General features: G+C 43.0%; 2 protein-coding genes across 2 annotated transcripts in view; one reads left to right on the top strand and one right to left on the bottom strand.

Moving 5' to 3' along the window:
- The window catches only part of Su(var)3-3 (lysine-specific histone demethylase Su(var)3-3), a 111,468-nt gene that overhangs the window by 33,585 nt on the left and 59,158 nt on the right, over window positions 1-18,725 (bottom strand). The window lies entirely within an intron of this gene.
- On the top strand, window positions 12,008-16,976 carry Tollo (Toll-like receptor Tollo). Its single transcript, XM_018451779.1, has one exon. The coding sequence runs from the start codon at window positions 12,473-12,475 to the stop codon at window positions 16,202-16,204; it is 3,732 nt and encodes a 1,243-aa protein (XP_018307281.1). The 5' UTR covers window positions 12,008-12,472; the 3' UTR covers window positions 16,205-16,976.

Raw genomic sequence — 18,725 nt, 5'->3', positions numbered from 1 at the left:
GGGAAAGAGATAGAAATGTTAGTCGAACGACCGATCGTTCGATCGATCGATCGACCGCCAGCTCGGAACGTCGCTGGTGGCTTGCGAGAAAATTCCCGAACGAATCTCCTCTTGGGTCCACCCGGGGCTTGAGAGAGCGACTCTCGCTTGCTTGCGCGTGCTCTCTTTTATTACGTGTTTCAATCAAGTGTAGGTCAATTGACGATAATCACGAGCGACGTACCAAGGCCGCGCTCAGATTGGAGGGTGAAAATGCGAGCGGCGAGTAAGTGGCGAGGAGTGGAATGGCGCGGAACGTAGCCGGATAGGCGGCGGGGGCCAGCGGGTGGAGGAGAAAATAACGGAGGGCAGAGGGTTGCGTAATGAGAGGGTAGCGGAGTGCCGATAAATCCAACAAGTCTCAGCATTTGTAAATTGCAACCTGTCAATACTGATTCGCGGTAAAATAAATGAGCCTGCCCCCACGCATGCACACACAGGGTGTACCGTCCGCGGTCCGAGCCTCACTATGGAGTGTGGATGCATCGACGCTAGCGAGAGCGATCGCGCGATTCCGTTAAACCAACACGAAGGTAGTATTCCAGAGCGACATTCCAACTCGTTCCGAAATCTTGACGTGAAATTGAAATTTTTGTTCTCTTCATCCAGCGATTGTTTGCCTAGTTAAACACGTGAACGCCACACAAATCATTGTTAAAAAACAGCGACTAAAGTTCGTGTGTTTATGGATCCAGTTTCTTTAGTCTTACATGGAAAGAACGGTTTTGCTAGAGTATCTAAAAACTGAGCTAAGAAAATTAATAATTTTGTCCGATCATCAAAATGATACCTACAAAATGATCAAGTTGGTTGCTAGAATCAAAATTTTTGGCAGCATTGCTCATCACGGTTGAATGTCCTAATTATTTTGATAGTCCCACAAAATTACTTTCAGGTTTAATTTAAATTTCAGCAAAAATTCGTTCTTCCATGTACGCCATAAAAATATTATATTGTGCTATCGCGCGAATTAAAAGAAATGAATATTTGTCAGCCTGTTTTATAAGCCACGTGAATGAAAACAAAAATTCACGTAAATATGCTTTATCTTGCAAAATTATTCGTTAAAGTGGAATGTATTAGTCATTTGCCATTATTGTGATACAATAACATGTGCACATTGTCATCGAATGCATGTCACATATTATCACGTTCCTCTGTATGCCAGGAATGTCATAAGCGCACGTCTCTCGATCGAAAATACCACGACAGCAATGTTTGGCATCAGTGATTCCGACTATCATTGCATCGTTTGACGTTGGCTGCGTTGAGCAGAGAAAGCTTCGTGATTCTTTAATTTGATTGGTCCTTGCCTAGTTTTTCGTTAGATCTAAATGTACGAACCAATCTTAAAAACCAATATTTTTCACGGATCAGCGTTCCCTACTGTGAACGCAACCAATGATAAAAAGGCCATGCTTGGATGTAAACAAAATATGAACATAACATAGGACTGATCAAGAACGTCGGTCTTTAGTCGAGAAAGGTTAAATTAAAGTGAGCTGAAAAATGCAGACATCGGTAATACCAGTATCGTATTGCAGTGCGAGAAAAATGCGATTGCACTTCCTCTGTATACACCTTTGCATACTTTAATTCCATTAAATACGCGCTCCATAACGGCGGCCTCATTCTTTAAACCAATCCGTAGGATACAGTCAGGGACGGGCCGACCTGCCAAAAAGTGTCCGAACGAAAAAGTGTTTCGCATTGTCCACTCGGTCGTGCCATAAGGTTTTCAAGCGTGAAATGATAAGTAGCGCTGGATTATGGATCCTATAACAGTCTGACTACACTGAAAAAAAGATTGGCTGCTGCAGCAAATTAAATGGTAAAATATGGCATAGCATTTTTAATTGGCTGCAGCAGCCAATTTTTGGTTGCGTTAGCCTATCTGCAATGCCAGTATAGGATTTCGATAGATTAACACAACCAAAAATTGACTGCTGCAACCAATTAAAAATGCTATGCCATATTTTACCATCTAATTTGCTGCAGCAGTCAATCTTTTTTTTCAGTGTACGATTTTGTCAAAATCTTACGAGAGAGAAATGTATATATAATACAGTTCTGCATTAATCTCACTCTAGCTTATGCTATGAAATATAGTAGTATATAGTACTCTTTTCTTCTTCTTCTTCTTCTTCTTCTCTCTTTCTCTCTCTCTCTCTCTCTCTCTCTCTCTGAAACTTTTAGAGTGAATTATCACTCTGAAAAATATGACATCTCACTCTTAAAATTTCAGACAGTATGCTATACTTAAAATTCTTTTTCAAAACTAACTCAATTTTCACTCTTTAGAGTGAGATTCCACTCCAAAGAATTTAGAAAGTATATATACAGCGAAAAAATATATGTTTATATGTCTTTCTCTCATAGGATTTTGACAATATTGCTCGTAACCAAACTCTGTTATAGAGTCTCTATGTTGGACTATATTTAGAGATATCGCTGCCGCGTGAAATACGATAGCGAGTCAGTCGAACAGCAAAGTACTGGCGCTGTAACGATTAGTGATAGCCATTTCTCATACGCGGAGCGTTGGCTTAAGCGCGGATTTTAACGTATTGTTCTTGCGTAATCGTTACTACCTGCGCTGTTACGTCACTCGTTGAGGATCGCTTCGCTTGATATTAATAGCCAAAGATCAAGTGTTAATTTGGTAATTGCGCTTCGATTGGACTATTTATAATCGTGAATTTACGGCAACACCTTTATATAACTGCAATAACGCAAGTCGTGGTAGCGAGATGCAGAGTTACAGAGTATTATTGGCGCGTACGATTCTCACAATCAGCTGAAATGCCGCAGAATGTTATCCAAATCCGATTAAAGCCAATTCCGCGATTTCCGCTGCATACGGTCGATGCGTCGGTACTACACGTACATATTTAATAAGCGATCGACGATACACATACGCTCGAGTTGTAGATCAGGTTCGTGAAATTAACAACGAAATCCATCGCAATGTGAATTTCGACTCACATCAATGAGACCTACACTTTAACGTAATCTGATCGATGATCCTCGGGCCGTAATAATCAAGCGAGAGTGGTGCTGAAGGGTACGGTTGTACACGCCAAGCGATACGAACGGGGCAAAAGGAACGACACGCGGCGCCGCGCTTCCGCGAAGTCGTACGGTACCCGCGTAGGCCAGTGGTCGAAATTCGCGTAGTAATTCGCAAAAGGAGGTATCCGCGAATCCGCCCCTGGCTCCCGGACCCGACAATACGCGCGCTCACGCACACGTCCCGCCTCGCGTTCCGTGCGGCGAGTTACGTACGGCGAGTTACGTACGCGCGCGGCGCGGCGCGGCGTGCAGAGACGGGATTTTAACGACCGGCTTAAAAAAAAAAAGAGAGAGAGAAAGAGAGAAAGAAGAAAAAAGAAAGAAAAATTGGGCAGTTTTCGTTTACCGAGTCTTAGCCGGTTCGTGAGGTCGTTAATTTTCGGGTGGCCGCCGGTGGGATACGACGTCTCTCGCCCACCGACGAGAGTCTTTGAACTCTCGGGATTACCTCTGGCTACCTTTGGGTTGCCACGGATTGCCCCGGCACGGCGCGATGCGATGCGGTACGATGCGGCGGTTGCCGCGGATCAAACTAGGCTCATGAAAGCGCACCATACTTTGTACTCGGCTACGGTGTGCTCTTGCAGACGGCGTAGTTTCGTTTAACTACAAAACCTTCGTAATACGACGACTGAGATAACCGCCGTAGGCAACGAGACTCTCACTATTGAGAAATTAAAGCTTGAAACGCTTGGCCTGTTCAAGTAACAAGCAAGACGGTGCCTCGCGCAATGATAGATCGGTTGTGAAATCTCCGATCACATCGTATTTATACACTCATAGTTTTACCATTAATTTTAACTTCTACAATACTTTATCTTATAATTTTACAGTGTCGATGTATCTTTATAAAAAAAAATTTTGTGACATGTATTTTTGTAACTGTTAAATAAAAAATTATATGATATTAAAGTAAAAATCAACATCTACGTAGCAAAATAATAAAATTACGAGTGACACGTTTATACCATTATTTATATTGTTATTAATGTAGATCATGATTCTACATTTCTGTTTAACACAATTCGAAAATTCTATATTTCTTAATTAAAATAAACAACATTGTTTTCAATTTTTTCTATGCTATGTCAGTGTTCAATATTCTGTATATTTACTTTCAAATAAACTAAATTTCATTAAAAATAATTTGTAATAATTCAACGCGATATAGTACTGATAGATACTATCCTAATGAATACTAAAATATGGGAAATATTCTAGTAATACTTGGATCATCTCAAATTTAGTAAGTTTCTTGAGCCATATCATTCTGAAATATACATATATAAAAAGCGGTTCTACAAGAGGCGACAAGAAGGATTAATTTAAGCCGAACTAACCCTAAAAATATCACTGGATTATCATTAGCGAGTCACTGGCCGAAGTCCATTAAGCATAATTATGATGTTTCCATGAAAATCTTACGTAATACGCTCTTCTTCCGTGACTTTGTGATTCAACCTATAAACCTCGTTCGAAACTTATTTTATTTGATGAGCCAGCTGATCCACGAAGCCATTAATTTTAGGATATCTGTCGACGGAGCATGCTCCCAAAGTGGTTTTTAATTTCGGATAACTATGGATTACACGTAAAATTGGAATGATGCGTGCTAACCATAATCATCAATTTTGATCGTTGCATTGTATAATATCGACTCAGGTTGTTAACATCATCTTACAAAAATTTTAAGGAATAATCCAAATCAAATGAATCAAACAATCCGTATATAATCTTAAACATATTCACACACTGGATTCAGTATTGGACTTTTGGAATTATTTTTCTAATTAATCGTCACCGAGAATAGTAAACATCATTACGACCGCCGTAATTTTTAGCAAGATCGTTGCATCCGCATCCCGGAGGTGATGAGTCTTTACGATGCTTCCTTCCTCCGCAATTATATCTGAGTATTTTTGTGGATTACGACTTCGGATCTGTCCGCGACAATTTATATCGCGTACTCACAAAGAAAAATAAAGAGAAAGACGAAGAAGAAGGCGAAGGGGGAACAAGTGAACCGCGCAAAAGGTATCATCGGTCCTGGTTTACACCTAACCGGGCGATAACCCAATCCCGAGTTCGTTAATTTTTGGGGACGATCGCACGTGGGGATTCGTCCCTCGCCCATGAACCAGTCCGTGCGCCTCTTTCTGGATTGCCTTGGGTCGCCTACCGGCGCGGTTGCCTGCAGTTGCTCCGGCTAGGCATCCCGGAGGAGCCCGTGGAGTTATCGTAATCGTTAACGAGACTGCTGTCAGCGTCATAAGACACCCGAGGGTCCCTCACCATTAACCTTCCGCTAACAAAGGCATTGCCACGTTCTTCGCTCCCGGTACACCGACCCGCTCTCCCTTCCTTATTTATATGCATAACTCAAAAGAGGTGTAATGAAAATTTCACGGTCAACTCGATTACAGGCGATCGCCGTCGTATTCTCTCTTCTCGTATTCTCGCCTCTCTCTCTCTCTCCCACACATTCCAGTCTCTCTTTTTCTCTCTTTCGATCCTTTCTCTCTCACTCGTTCTCTCTGTCACGCTACTCTTCCGCTCTCTCTTTCCTTCTACTTTCCCATACATCAGCAGCCCGATGTATCTGTCTCTCTTCAAGACCGTAGCGCTAGACTTCAGCCGCCAGAACGGCCTTCCTCTCGTTTTCTCTCTTCTTGCCATCCATCTATAGAGCAAGAGAGAAAGAGAGAAAAGAGCGAGGGAGAGCAACTCTCACATGCGGAAAACGATTTCTCGGGATCGCGCGTTCGAGGAGCGATAAATTTTCCACGCCGATTATTGATACGCGTTGATTATCCTCCTGATGCACCGCGCGCGAATAATAAACCTTAACGCAACGACGGCTGACAAGCTCCTTGCCGATTGAAAAAAAAAATAATAATGAGAAGAAATGTTTTATCTTTTCCCTAAATTATCATTCCTACGATTATTTCAACGCTAAAATGTACGTCCCCGCAGGAGATCGCCGCTGCTTAGGTAGTTCTCATTTGACTGACTCGCGCCACATGAAAAGACGTTATCCTTTTATATTAGTCTCCGGGCTGTCCGACGTGCTGCACACGCTAGAGTAATACGATGCAATAGGAACGTCAATTTGTGCTGCCACACGATATCCGCCTCAAGAGGATACTCTTGTTTTTTTTGTTTTTTTCTAGTTATCCAACAAGTTTCCCGTCTTGCTGACGATTTAATTGTTAAGCCACGCGCATACCTCGATTTATTTTTACGAGCAATAAAACGGTCGATAACGTTGAGACTAAAATATACCGCGGGAAGTATATAGACATCTTACTTACGTAACTGTAACTCGCGAAGATGAGAGAAAGAGAGAGTCGTATTGAAACACGGCGTTATAGCATAATAGTAATGGACACAAAAGTGGATAATAATTGAGTTAACGGGCTATGTAATGGACGATTCAGCGTGTCAAACTGTTATGTAATCGCTTTACAAACCGCCCTTAGGCATTTACGCACTGTTCGTTCCGCGGAAATAAGATAGTTACGAATATTATTGACGAATTCCACGTAAAAAAGCGTTTGTTTGAACAGTTTCTTTGTATTAAGCAAAGCATTCTTAAATACTTTTTTAATATGTTCGTATATCTTCCTTTTAATTTATCAATTTTTCAATTTATCAATTTTTAAAAAATTATAATAATGAAATTAAAAATTGGAATAAAATGAAAAATTTAATGTGCGTGTCGAAAAATTTAATACGCAAAATATGTAGTTTAGTTCCTCGTGGTTTTCTCGTTCGATCTTGATACGTTCCACCGCTTCCTTAAAGCTGCTAAAGCCGACCACGACGAACCGCGCAATCGCCGTGGAATGCATTCGAAAAAGGTTGCAGGAGAAAACGTGTTGCAGGGTTGTAAGATGAAACTAGCAGGTGATCATCGGCGGGAATCGCGGCCGCGGCGACGGTGGATCGTGATTCCGTGCCCACCTGAAAACAATAAACGGCCTGGAGGCTGCTGCTCCTGGGACAAGAAGGAAGAAACTTAGACCGGGGCTCGAGTGAAAGTATACACAACAACAAATCATCCCATTTTGTCTGCGGGGGTTTTGCAAGATCGCAAAGTGATCTTTTCCACGGAGGTTCTGTAACTTCAAGTCGCGATAATTAGCGGCTGCGGCTTCTAAAGTGATTATACAAATGAACGGGGAAACTGAGAATCCATTAGTCTCCTGCGGGAAAGAATCGTGAGAAGAATGTATGTTATACTCGGGAAATCTTTCTCTTATCGATGTTACGTAAACTATCTCTGAAGGAACGGAAGACCACATATCGGAACATAAATTCTAGCCCGTCATGATTTGCAATGCGCTTCTGGCTTGGCTGGTTGCGAGTGCCGAGAACGCTCGCCTGACCGACGATTAGTCTGGCGTGATACTGATGAATTACGAATTCCGGCATGTTATCTTCCTTTTACAAATAACCTTGTAAAGCTTATATTTTTATGAGAAAATCATAAAATTAATTTTGAACTTTAGTGCTATTCACAGAAGAATTATGAATTTCTTTGATGTATACTTTTTAAGAAAAAATAAATGGAATGTCTTTATAAATTTCTAATTGATATACTGTGTCTCCTTCAGTCGAATTTTCTCAAAAATGTTAATGTTTTTTAAGGACGTATATAAATCTATTTTTAAAATCTTACAGCTTTTCCTATAGAAAGGTTTATTATAATTCATAATTTCATCATTTCTTGCCTCAAAATATGACACTGCTTCAGTGCCGTATTAATGGCTTTTCTGTAAAAATTAATTCAAATAAAAGCATTTCTTCATGATAACCTTTCAGATAGATTTTTTCCTCAGAAACAATAATTAAAATATATTCGTGAAAAAGTTTTAAAGATGTATTAGTCCTATCGCTCATGAATAGTTTGCTTAGCTCTTATGTCTACTTATTCAATCAAAATACTTAACGTTAAATCTTAATTCTGCCTTTGTTCGAGTTAGTTCTGGGGAAAAGAAAAAGTCATCCATCAATCAATAATTTTTTACAATTAGCGCATACCGCGAAGATAGCCGTAGTCATTGTTATGTAACAGCGGAATTACACAGACATCCACTGAGTGTCGGTGCGCATCTGTCTTTATCAAGTGAAGAGTGTAGGCCAACGATCGGAATCCGGTAGTTTCGTTCACCATTACGCGTAACAATCCGAACATCTTTGATTGATTTCCTTGCTCGGAGCTAATGAGCATCGCGCCCGGTTTAAACCGACGCGACTGAGAAATTGGAAGATAACGAAACGAGCTGGCAATTCAACGGTCCGATTACGTAATTTTTGAATTACGCGACATCGACGTCTCGAGATCCTACGCTCTTTGTCATTGTGATATCATGAAGGCGAGACAGCGTACCGTTATATATAGGGTGCTCCTGTATATTACATGCGTTTTTGTTGAAAGGATATTTTTATTTGAGAGACTTGTAATGGAATTTTGTCGCAGCTGTTTTCGTATTATTTTACTTTTCATTTTTTTTAAATCATTAACATGGAATATCTTATAAAAGGGACATGTAAAATTTGATGCCGTGCTTTAGTAATAATTTATTAACATAAGAAGACATGTGTTTATATGAAAAGTCACAATATATTAATAAAACTTGAGCAAACATCAACGTTCGTGACCACCAATGCGTAACGCGCGTGCAACTGGGCCCACACGCATCTTTCACGGTTTTACAAATTGCCTCGTCAGATTAGAGAAGACCTTTTAACATGTTAAACGAATATCGTATTCGGAAACACCCTGTACATAACGACGCACGGTTCGGTAGTTGATTAGATTTAAAAGAATGCCCCGTCACCTGCACTGTTGAAAGGAGACTAGGCTCCGGGAGCGATGGCAGTGGGGAGACTCGTGGAGATGAAGAGGAGGGATGGAGAACAGGCGGGAAGAGAGGAGAGTAAAAGGAAAGGAGGTGCCGGAGCAGTGCCTGATCGTCAGCAACGAGAGGCCCGGGCATAAGGCCTCAGCGATCACTGACCGCTTTCGCCGATCCGAGCCGCCAACTAGCCACCTTTCAGCGGCGCAGCCATTGGGGCATCCTCCTGTTTAAGATCCATTCACATTGCGTCGCTAATCAAACCTGACAAAAAAGAATCGTTCCGTGGTGCTTATGGTCCCTCTAAAGTCATGGAAATTGCCTTTATCGGCATGAAACCGGCTACCGCCGAGATTAAAGAAGTGGGATTTATGTAATTGTCGATAACGGAATGCCCAAGTCGTCAGGATTAAAAATCTTAACGTTTAATCTTCGTAGGGGCTATCAAGATATTGGACTAAGTTCGATTCGCGGAATTAATGTCGTTAACGATAATTAGAGATACGCTCGCTTCATAAATTTTCATGCGTAACAAAATTACTCGTAAATTAACTGCGATTAGTATAATCTCACCCTGGGAGGAGGAGGATTAAATCAAGTTTGCGCGCAGAGCAGTAAGGTGTTTGATACGTCTGTATAGTTCATTGAAGCGGTTACAGTAATTGGCTTGACGGGAATGTATGTAATATCGGCCAAAAATTGCGTCTCGACGAAAGCCGACGAAAATAATCTCTGGGAATGAATCGGAAGAACTCGAGATATTTGTGTAATGAGAAAGAATGGCGCGAACTCACTCGAGGTAATCGAGATAGTTAGCAGGTTGCAGTTTCGTTTTACAGCACGTGATACATGGTTAATCCGCAAAACATCGGACACCCGGGGAATAATATTACGAGCGCTTATAGATGGCTAAAATGCAGTCCACCGTTGCAATTATCAAGGCGAGAGGAAACTGGCGAAAGAGTGAAATATAATATCGACACAAGCCTCGCGGCCTTGGTAAAGATCTTGTAATAACGATCAATGAATACGGATAAAACGTATACGCTTAATTATGAAATCGGAGGTTTATCTATATCGTCGGTAATAATAATGGCGAAGGTGAGATTTCGAGTATTTTACAACTCTTCTCGAGTAAATCATTACGTGTATTTTCATTAAGAATTAGAATAAAATACATCTATATTAAAATCAAGGAAATTAAGAAAAGACACAAATGATGTAACTTATATATCCTGGAATGATCGATTGTAATGATGCTGATGTTGTATCTATTGGTCATTTAAAATTCGAAGGAATAAAGTTCGTTAAATCGCTTATTTAAACGATGATGTCTGAAAGATCTTCTACCAATGAGGAACCTTACTTCGAGCAGGTAAAAGTAACAAATCACTTTTCAACGATGGTAGATCAAACTGCTAAATACTGCTTTCTGAAAGGTGGAGTTCCGTATAAAACACCACTTGTGATACGACATTATACACTATTTCGGACACAATAAATATCGTTTTATGATCACTGGAATAAAGCATGTGAATTTTGAATATTAAAATATTACAAGAAATTGTGAATATTGAATAATATTGAAATATTATAAGAAATTAATTCGAGTTTTGAGAGATAGATACATAAGATGTTATTTTAGATTCGCTTTTGTAAATTAGAATCGTTTTTTTAAGAATATTTTGGCTGTACAATATCAACTAAAAGTATCAATAAAAAATCAATCAAAAAAAGACAAGATCAATCAATTAAAAAATTTTGTCGTATGTTAACATTCGTAATGTTACCTTATCAAATTTGCAAATAACTACTACAAGAAATGATTTTACGTAAGAATTAAGAGTAACAAAAAAATTAAATAACTTTTAAGGCGATAAGAGAATTATATTCTAATTTTATATAGATATTCAGACATAATAATCTATGAAATTTTTATATTTTTAATAATTCTTTGAGTTATAATACATGTATCCTTACTGATTCTTTTTTTATATAATTATAAAATGTCATTTCCTTTTTTATGTTTTATTATGACAGAACAAAATTTTCAGAAATAAAGATTTGGTTCAAAAGAGTCTAAGTAAAAATAGATTTCTCCAAGAAACACAAACAAGTATGCAGAAAAATTGAAAAATAAAATAAAATCGACAATAATTGAATACATAACGTAGTAATAAATATTAATTTGCATAAAATATAGAACTGACATATGTTTGTATTAGAAGCGGATGATCAGGAGCGCGGAAGAACACAACGAAAATCTACAAAAAGTATTTGTAAAGTATAGGACAATCGGAATATAAACGTAAATAGGATTCGCATAAAGATATTGAACAAACATCCTTTTTCAAAATCCTATTTTACGTGACGGAATCGTAGAAACGATGTGTGAACAGATGATGGCGCGGCGAGGATTTTGCGAACGGATCAAACAGCAATATGACGAAAGAATCGAGAGGAAGAGAAGAAGAAATGGAGGAAGATCGACAGAAGGGAAAAAGGGTAAAGAGAAAGAAAGAGAAAGAATGATGAGGAGAATACGAGATGCGAGGAGTGTGCTGTGCACGAAGAAAACGAGAAAGAGAGAGAAAGAAAGAGCAGAAGGACGCGCGATGGAAAAAACGAAAAGGGGAGACAAGGAAATAAGAACGTAGTGGATGGAGGAGGCTGCAGATGTGGAGAAGCCACTGTAAGGACCCGGAGAGTGTACCTGTCTTGTTTTTATAGGATTGCCAGAACGTCAGGACCCGGGTACGCGGATGACGACGACGACGGCGAGGATAAGGACGAGGATGACGACGAGGAGAAGGACGACGACGACGGCGACGACGACGACGAGGAGAAGGCGAAGAACAAGGTGGGAGAAGGAAGGACGACCGCGGAGTGGTGAGCGGTGGAAGGTAGCAGCCGGGGGATCGGCAACGGCAGAGGGGGAGAGGGTAACGGAGTCCGCCAGGGCCTTACAATCCTCCGCTAACCAGTCCTGGTAGAACTGTGGGCCCTACCGGAGTCCTGCACGGGCGCGTCGTACCTGTAACGGTGACTTTTCGTTGTCCACGAGATTTTTCTCACCGTCGGAGAGGCGATAATCTCAGGGTCGCTGAACCTGCTCCTCTCTCCTTCTTCTCTTTCGCGAACGCGTTTATTTCGTCCCGTTAGCGCGCGCGCGCGTCGTTCGAACAATTCGCTCTCTTTCTTTACGAGACGAATTGCCGAGGATGAGACCGCCAGGATCGTAAAGTGCAAAGAGCAAGGTGCAAAAGGTCGATCGTCGACCGAGGCAAAGGAAAGGCAAGAGAGAGAAAGAGAGAGTGATATGGATGACGTGATGAGGTGAAATTGCCGCGACCCGGTGGTGGTTTAGATGGATCGACGCCGGTTTCACGAGACGCACGAGTGGCGTTAGTTGGCAATAGAGATAGGTACCCCTAGGGGAGGGGGGCACGGGGGGGGACCACTCCACATTGATGGAATAGTGATTAAAACGCGGCGGAAAGATGCGGGGTAGTCCTGCCTTCCTCGCCATACTGCTGGGCACGATATTCGGTGTCTTAGGTGCGTCTCTGAGCAAGGCGCTCAGATACAAGGCACCGGACGAATGCAAGTGGATCACGACTGGCGATGCTGAGGACGACGTGTCGCTCGTGTGTCGTCTACGAACCATCAATAGCGAGTTGGAGAACACAAACTTCAGCGTGATACAGCCGCAGCATACGGTGCGCTTGCGGTTGGAATGCAGCGACGCGCTATTCTACCAGAGTTCTCTGAGCGCCGGGAGCTTCAGGCCACTGGTCGAGCTGCGTGAGCTCGTGATCGAGTATTGTAAGATCGGCAATCTGTCGGATGACGCGTTTAAAGGTCTCAGGGAACTGCGCAATCTCACCGTGAGGACGCACAACACCGACTGGTCGGCAATGGCGCTCGACATATCTGCCGGGGCATTCACCGACGAGCTTCGGCAATTGGAGAAGCTCGATCTCGGTGAAAACAACATGTGGGGTATACCGGAGGGCGCGCTCTGTCCCCTGGTCAATCTAGAGGTTCTAAACTTGACAAGGAACCGGCTCAGGGACATCACGGGTTTCCGCTTCAACGCTGCGACGAGATGCCTGACGAATCTCAGGGAACTGGATCTCAGCAATAACAGCGTCGAGTCTTTGCCGAGCGCAGCGTTTTCCGGTCTGACAAGGTTGCACAGCCTGGACCTGCGATGCAACGCCATCAGTTTCATGGCGGATCGCGCATTCGAAGGCCTCACGTCACTAGCCATCTTGAGACTCGCCGACAACCGGCTCGCGAGCCTGCCGCCGGAGCTTTTCAGCGACGCCAAGGATCACATACAGGAGATTCATCTCAGGAACAATACGTTGAGCGTTTTACCGCCCGGTTTATTTAGCGAATTGTCACGGCTGTTAGTATTGGATCTCTCGCACAATGAGTTAACAGCGGAATGGGTGAACGCGGCTACGTTTACTCGTCTGGTGCGTTTAGTGGTGTTGGATCTTTCGAGTAATCGTATCGCGCGTCTCGATCCAACCGTTTTTCGCGATCTGTACAGTCTACAAATACTACGGCTGCAAGAAAATCTACTTGAGAGTCTACCGGAAAACACGTTCTCGGCGCTCTACAACCTGCACACGTTGTTGCTCAGCGACAACCAATTGACTGTCATAGACGCCACTACATTGAGTGGTCTTTACGTGCTCAGTCTCCTCTCGTTGGACAATAACCGGTTGCACACGATACATCCGGGCTCTTTGAGAAACGCCTCGTCCCTACAGGACTTTCATCTTAACGGTAATCGGCTGACATCGGTGCCAGACGCATTGAAAGCCACTCCCCTCCTGCGCACTCTCGACCTCGGCGAGAACCTCATCTCCGAGATACCAAGCGGCACCTTCGACCACGTGGCGCAGCTGTATGGGCTTCGATTAACCGAAAATCATATCGGCAATCTTACGAAGGGCATCTTCGATCGTATCAAAGAGCTCAAGATCCTGAACCTTTCGCGAAACCGCATACAGTACATCGAACCCGGTACTTTCGACGAGAATCTGAATCTACAGGCGATACGTCTCGACGGTAATCAGCTGACCGACATTACCGGTCTCTTCACCAAACTGCCGAATCTCGTTTGGCTCAATGTGAGCGACAATAAGCTCAAGTGGTTCGACTACGCGATGATACCGACTGGGCTGCAGTGGCTGGACATACACTCGAACGAGATCAAGGAATTAGGCAACAATTTCGAGATCGAGACACAACTGCAACTGAGTACCTTCGACGCGAGCGAGAACAAGCTTACGGAGATCACTGGCAACGCGATTCCCATGAGTGTCGAGCTACTGTTCCTCAATGACAATCTCATCTCCAAAGTACAGAGCTACTCGTTCTTTAAGAAGCCAAATCTGACGCGAGTCGACCTGAAAGGCAACCAGATACGGAATCTCGAGCCATACGCGTTGCGCATCAGCGCAGTACCGTCGGATCAATCGCTACCGGAGTTCTACATCGGCGACAACCAGTACCTATGCGACTGCACCATGGAGTGGCTGCAGCGCGTCAATCGGCAGAATCAGACGCGCGTGCAGCCGCGCGTCATGGACCTCGAAAGCATCTACTGCAAGCTCTTATATGATCGTGAGCACGCCTTCGTGCCGTTGGTCGAGGCATCACACTCGCAATTCCTCTGCAAGTATGAGACCCACTGCTTCGCTCTATGCCATTGCTGTGACTTTGATGCGTGCGACTGCGAGATGACATGTCCGCAGAACTGTACGTGTTATCACGATCAGTCGTGGTCAGCGAATGTGGTAGATTGTTCCAACGGCGGACACATCAGTAAACTACCTGAACAGATACCGATGGATGCTACGCGTCTCTATTTGGACGGAAACGATCTACGCATAGTATCAAGTCACGCTTTCATCGGTCGTAAAAAGCTCAAGGTGTTGTTCCTCAATTCGTCCAACATCGAGATCGTGCAGAATAGGTCATTCAACGGGCTGCGCGACCTCGAGGATCTGCACCTGCAGGACAACAGGATACGCGAGCTGCGCGGTCACGAGTTCGAAGGGCTGGATGCATTACGGCAGCTGCATCTGCAACGCAATCGCATTGCCACGATCGGCAATGACACGTTCGCGCCGTTGCGTTCTCTGCGGATACTACGGTTGCAGAACAATCGTCTGACCACCCTGGTAATATGGTCGCTGCCGAGTTCGATCGAGATCAGCCTAGCTGGGAATCCCTGGTCCTGCGAGTGCGACTACCTGCAGAGTTATCGCGAGTGGTCGCGCGATCCGAGCATCCGCGTTACGGATGCGGCTGCGTTGCGCTGTGTGTACAACGTCACGGAGTTCGAGGCGTTCGGCGATGAAGTGTTCGCGGATGACGAGTTCGGTTTTCCGATGAGCACGACGCTAGGCGATTCCGAGCGCGCTGGCAATGAGAGCGCCGTTTGCACTGGCACGATTAGCCTCGACAACGATATACATCACAACTACACCAAGACCATTATCGAGAAGCAGGTCCTGCAGGATTATCTGCCGCTGTTGGTGGCCACTTCAGCCAGTTCGCTCGTCGTCATACTTCTGTGCATGCTCGCTTTCGTGTTTCGTCATGAACTGCGCGTGTGGTTTCACTCGCGTTTCGGTGTGCGGATATTCTATCGAAATCACGAAGTCGATCGAGATGATCGGGATAAACTGTTTGACGCTTTTGTAAGCTATAGCTCGAAGGACGAAGCGTTCGTTGCCGAAGAACTGGCGCCGGTGCTCGAAATGGGTAACCCTTCGTACAAACTGTGCCTTCACTATCGGGACTTTCCAGTCGGCAGCTTCATAGCCGACACCATCGTTCAGGCGGTGGAGTCATCGCGAAGAACGATAATGGTGCTGTCGGAAAACTTCATCAAATCCGAGTGGTGTCGCTTCGACTTCAAGTCGGCGCACCATCAAGTGCTGAGGGATAGAAGACGCCGATTGATTCTCGTGCTGGTTGGCGACGTGCACCAGCGTGATCTCGATCCAGACATACGACTGTACTTAAAAACGAACACATATCTGCAATGGGGCGACAAGCTCTTCTGGGAGAAGCTGCGATTCGCGTTGCCGGATGTGCCAAACAATCAGCGCGCGACACAGAGGACGAGGCAGCCGCCGCCGGTCCGACGGCAACACAACAACAGAACGTCCAACGGATCGCGTACCGTATCCGTCCACATATGAATCAGTTGTAGTCAAATCCAAGTGCGTCGAGTGTCGTTCGTGTTAAACGAGCTTTCAGCCGCGAGGATACAACAGGAGGAACACGAGTTTCACGTTGAGGATCTTGTATGCTCGAAGCGCGATTCCGAGGCGCGTATTCGGACGGTGTGCAATATGATATTATATTACAGAGTGTGTAAATACAAACGGAAGGGTTTTATATGTATAAATAGAGCATATATACCGAGGTGCGGGAATAAAGGTCTTGTGTATATAAACGGTGTGTGATAAGAGTGAGAAAATATTGAAGACGCGCTCTTTCCGCGTGGAAACGTATACTCGGTGTGCCACACGCAGATTCTGTAAATTTGTTGCAGCGCGTCTGGATGAGAGTGGTTAGCTGAAACTCGTTGTAAATAGGACGTCGTCCGCTCGGTCGCGAATCACGGCCGGACCGGCACCGTTATTCGGCTCGTGGAACGTGCGACGATTACGTTGGGTGCGTATACATATGTGAATGTGTGTGCCGTGATCGTGGAACGCAAGAGATGCTCCTGCAGCCCGTCGTGATTCTGGTAGCCCAATGTACCGGCCGTGTACTTAAAATTCACTGCTTCTCGTCATTATGTCCATTTGTGGTCATTGAAATCAGCCGTCATTTGTCGACTATAGTGCAAATAATTTCGCAATCAATTGGCAAACCGTGACGGATTTCTCGGGCGAATATTGCGTCGGCGTAATCATTTTAATTTCGATAGCTATCTCGCGCGTGTGTCTCCACGATCAACTCTTAGAATAAAATATCGCTTAACATCGAGTCAAGAGTGTCTTCGGACCCGTTTGAACCTCGACTCGACTGTTTAGATTGCTTGGCTCAAGCCGCTGCGCCAACAGTGATACCACTTCCTAATTATAATTATTATGTATATTTAATTGTATTTACACTTCTCCTCTCTCTGGTTGATGACGAATTTCATCCAGGAATACGAGCTTACGAGCGTCTCAGCGGTGGAAGCTGACGCTCCACGGTGATAATGAAAAATTCTGGGCGCGAACATTGTAAAGTATTACTTTAGTCTTATTTATTCCGTTCCATTCGATAAAGAGACTTTTTATGCGATTTGAATGCATCGTCATATAACGCGAGAATGAAAATAGAGATAACAGTATAACAACGAAGCTCGCTTGCCGTCGATTAATGATTAACTTAAGAAAACGTAATTTACGTGCCGCGTGGAATTTACGTTTGAATTCGACGGTCTCATTATTGCTGGACAATGTAACGACTCAATAAACGAGACTTTAATCTATAAATTTCTATTTTTATGTATCATCTCTCGTATACGGAACATAAATTGTAAACGTATATATTTTTATGAATACGTAACGGGGAGACAGTACATTGATATTCATTGCACAGATGGCTCAATCACATTTCAGTAATAACTTTAGCATTATGAAAACGCCGAGATGCAGTCAGCGCAAGATGAAACAAACTTTACGTGACGTATCTTATTCGAAATGCGACAGTCGAATTCAAAGTGCGCGTTATGTGCAAAGAAACTAAAGTGCTGCTACAAATATTCGAGATATAATGTATAAACATGAAATCGTCTTCTTTAGCTTTCCTCGCAAGCGATTATCATGTTTCGCAAACTGTCCGATACAAAAAGATATTATTCTAGAATAAAAGCTATGACTGAATAATAAAACATTCTATTTTTATGTTTTTAATTCTTCTGTCTCATTCTGATTTTTGCCTTCCCTAAGCAGATTATAATAATACCGAATTATAACTTCAATTGTACGTTCTACAGATCGCTGAAAAAGTTTTCGACTGTTAAACGTGTAAATGTTTTTAGAGACGGGCTAACTTTAACGTTCTTGCGATTCATTGCGATCTCAAACTGCACTTTTTGAGAACAAGGTATTACTTTCTTTAAGCGTACTTGTCGAGAGAAATGTCAAAGCATTAAAGCGAATTTACAAACGGTATGCGATGCACTTCCTCATTTTCAGTTAATGCAATAAAATGACAAAGCGGTATACGCGATATTCACGGCATGACAATTAAATCTACTATTTCGATGCAGGCTTTGTGCGCCATTTTCTGAGGTAGCTCGAGAACAAAACAATACTTTATGTTAATCGAGTCACGTCTGTATACATTGTCATCACGTCTTGTTACCGTTGCATCTGCGGAATAAGTAATACCTACCTGAGGATAATAGAAAAGAGACAATTTGGTAGAAAACAGTTAAGAGGATATTTCGTGTTACGCCCCATAATAAATTGAATTAAATTATTTCGTTATGCTATTCTAAATTCTAACTCGAATAAACTATTACAAAAAAGATTAAAGATACTAAAAAAGCAATGCACACGTCATTAAAAAAAATCTATGGCTAATGTGTAAAATAAATTAAAACTTGCTGCAACAGTGGGCTAACTCACATTTTATAAAAACGTTGTAAATTTAAATTTAAAATGGAAAAAAAATCAATATTACTGAGAAAATGCAAAAATTTGATTTATCTGTTAC

Source organism: Mycetomoellerius zeteki, unplaced genomic scaffold, assembly GCF_001594055.1.
Source record: "Mycetomoellerius zeteki isolate Tzet28-1 unplaced genomic scaffold, Tzet1.0 scaffold321, whole genome shotgun sequence".
Taxonomy (NCBI): domain Eukaryota; kingdom Metazoa; phylum Arthropoda; class Insecta; order Hymenoptera; family Formicidae; genus Mycetomoellerius; species Mycetomoellerius zeteki.
The sequence above is the reverse complement of the archived record's forward strand: the minus strand, read 5'-3'. Positions and strand labels throughout refer to the sequence as shown.

Excerpts from the sequence above, each read along its gene's own strand:
- Tollo (XM_018451779.1), top strand. The coding sequence starts at position 12,473 with ATGCGGGGTAGTCCTGCCTTCCTCGCCATACTGCTGGGCACGATATTC.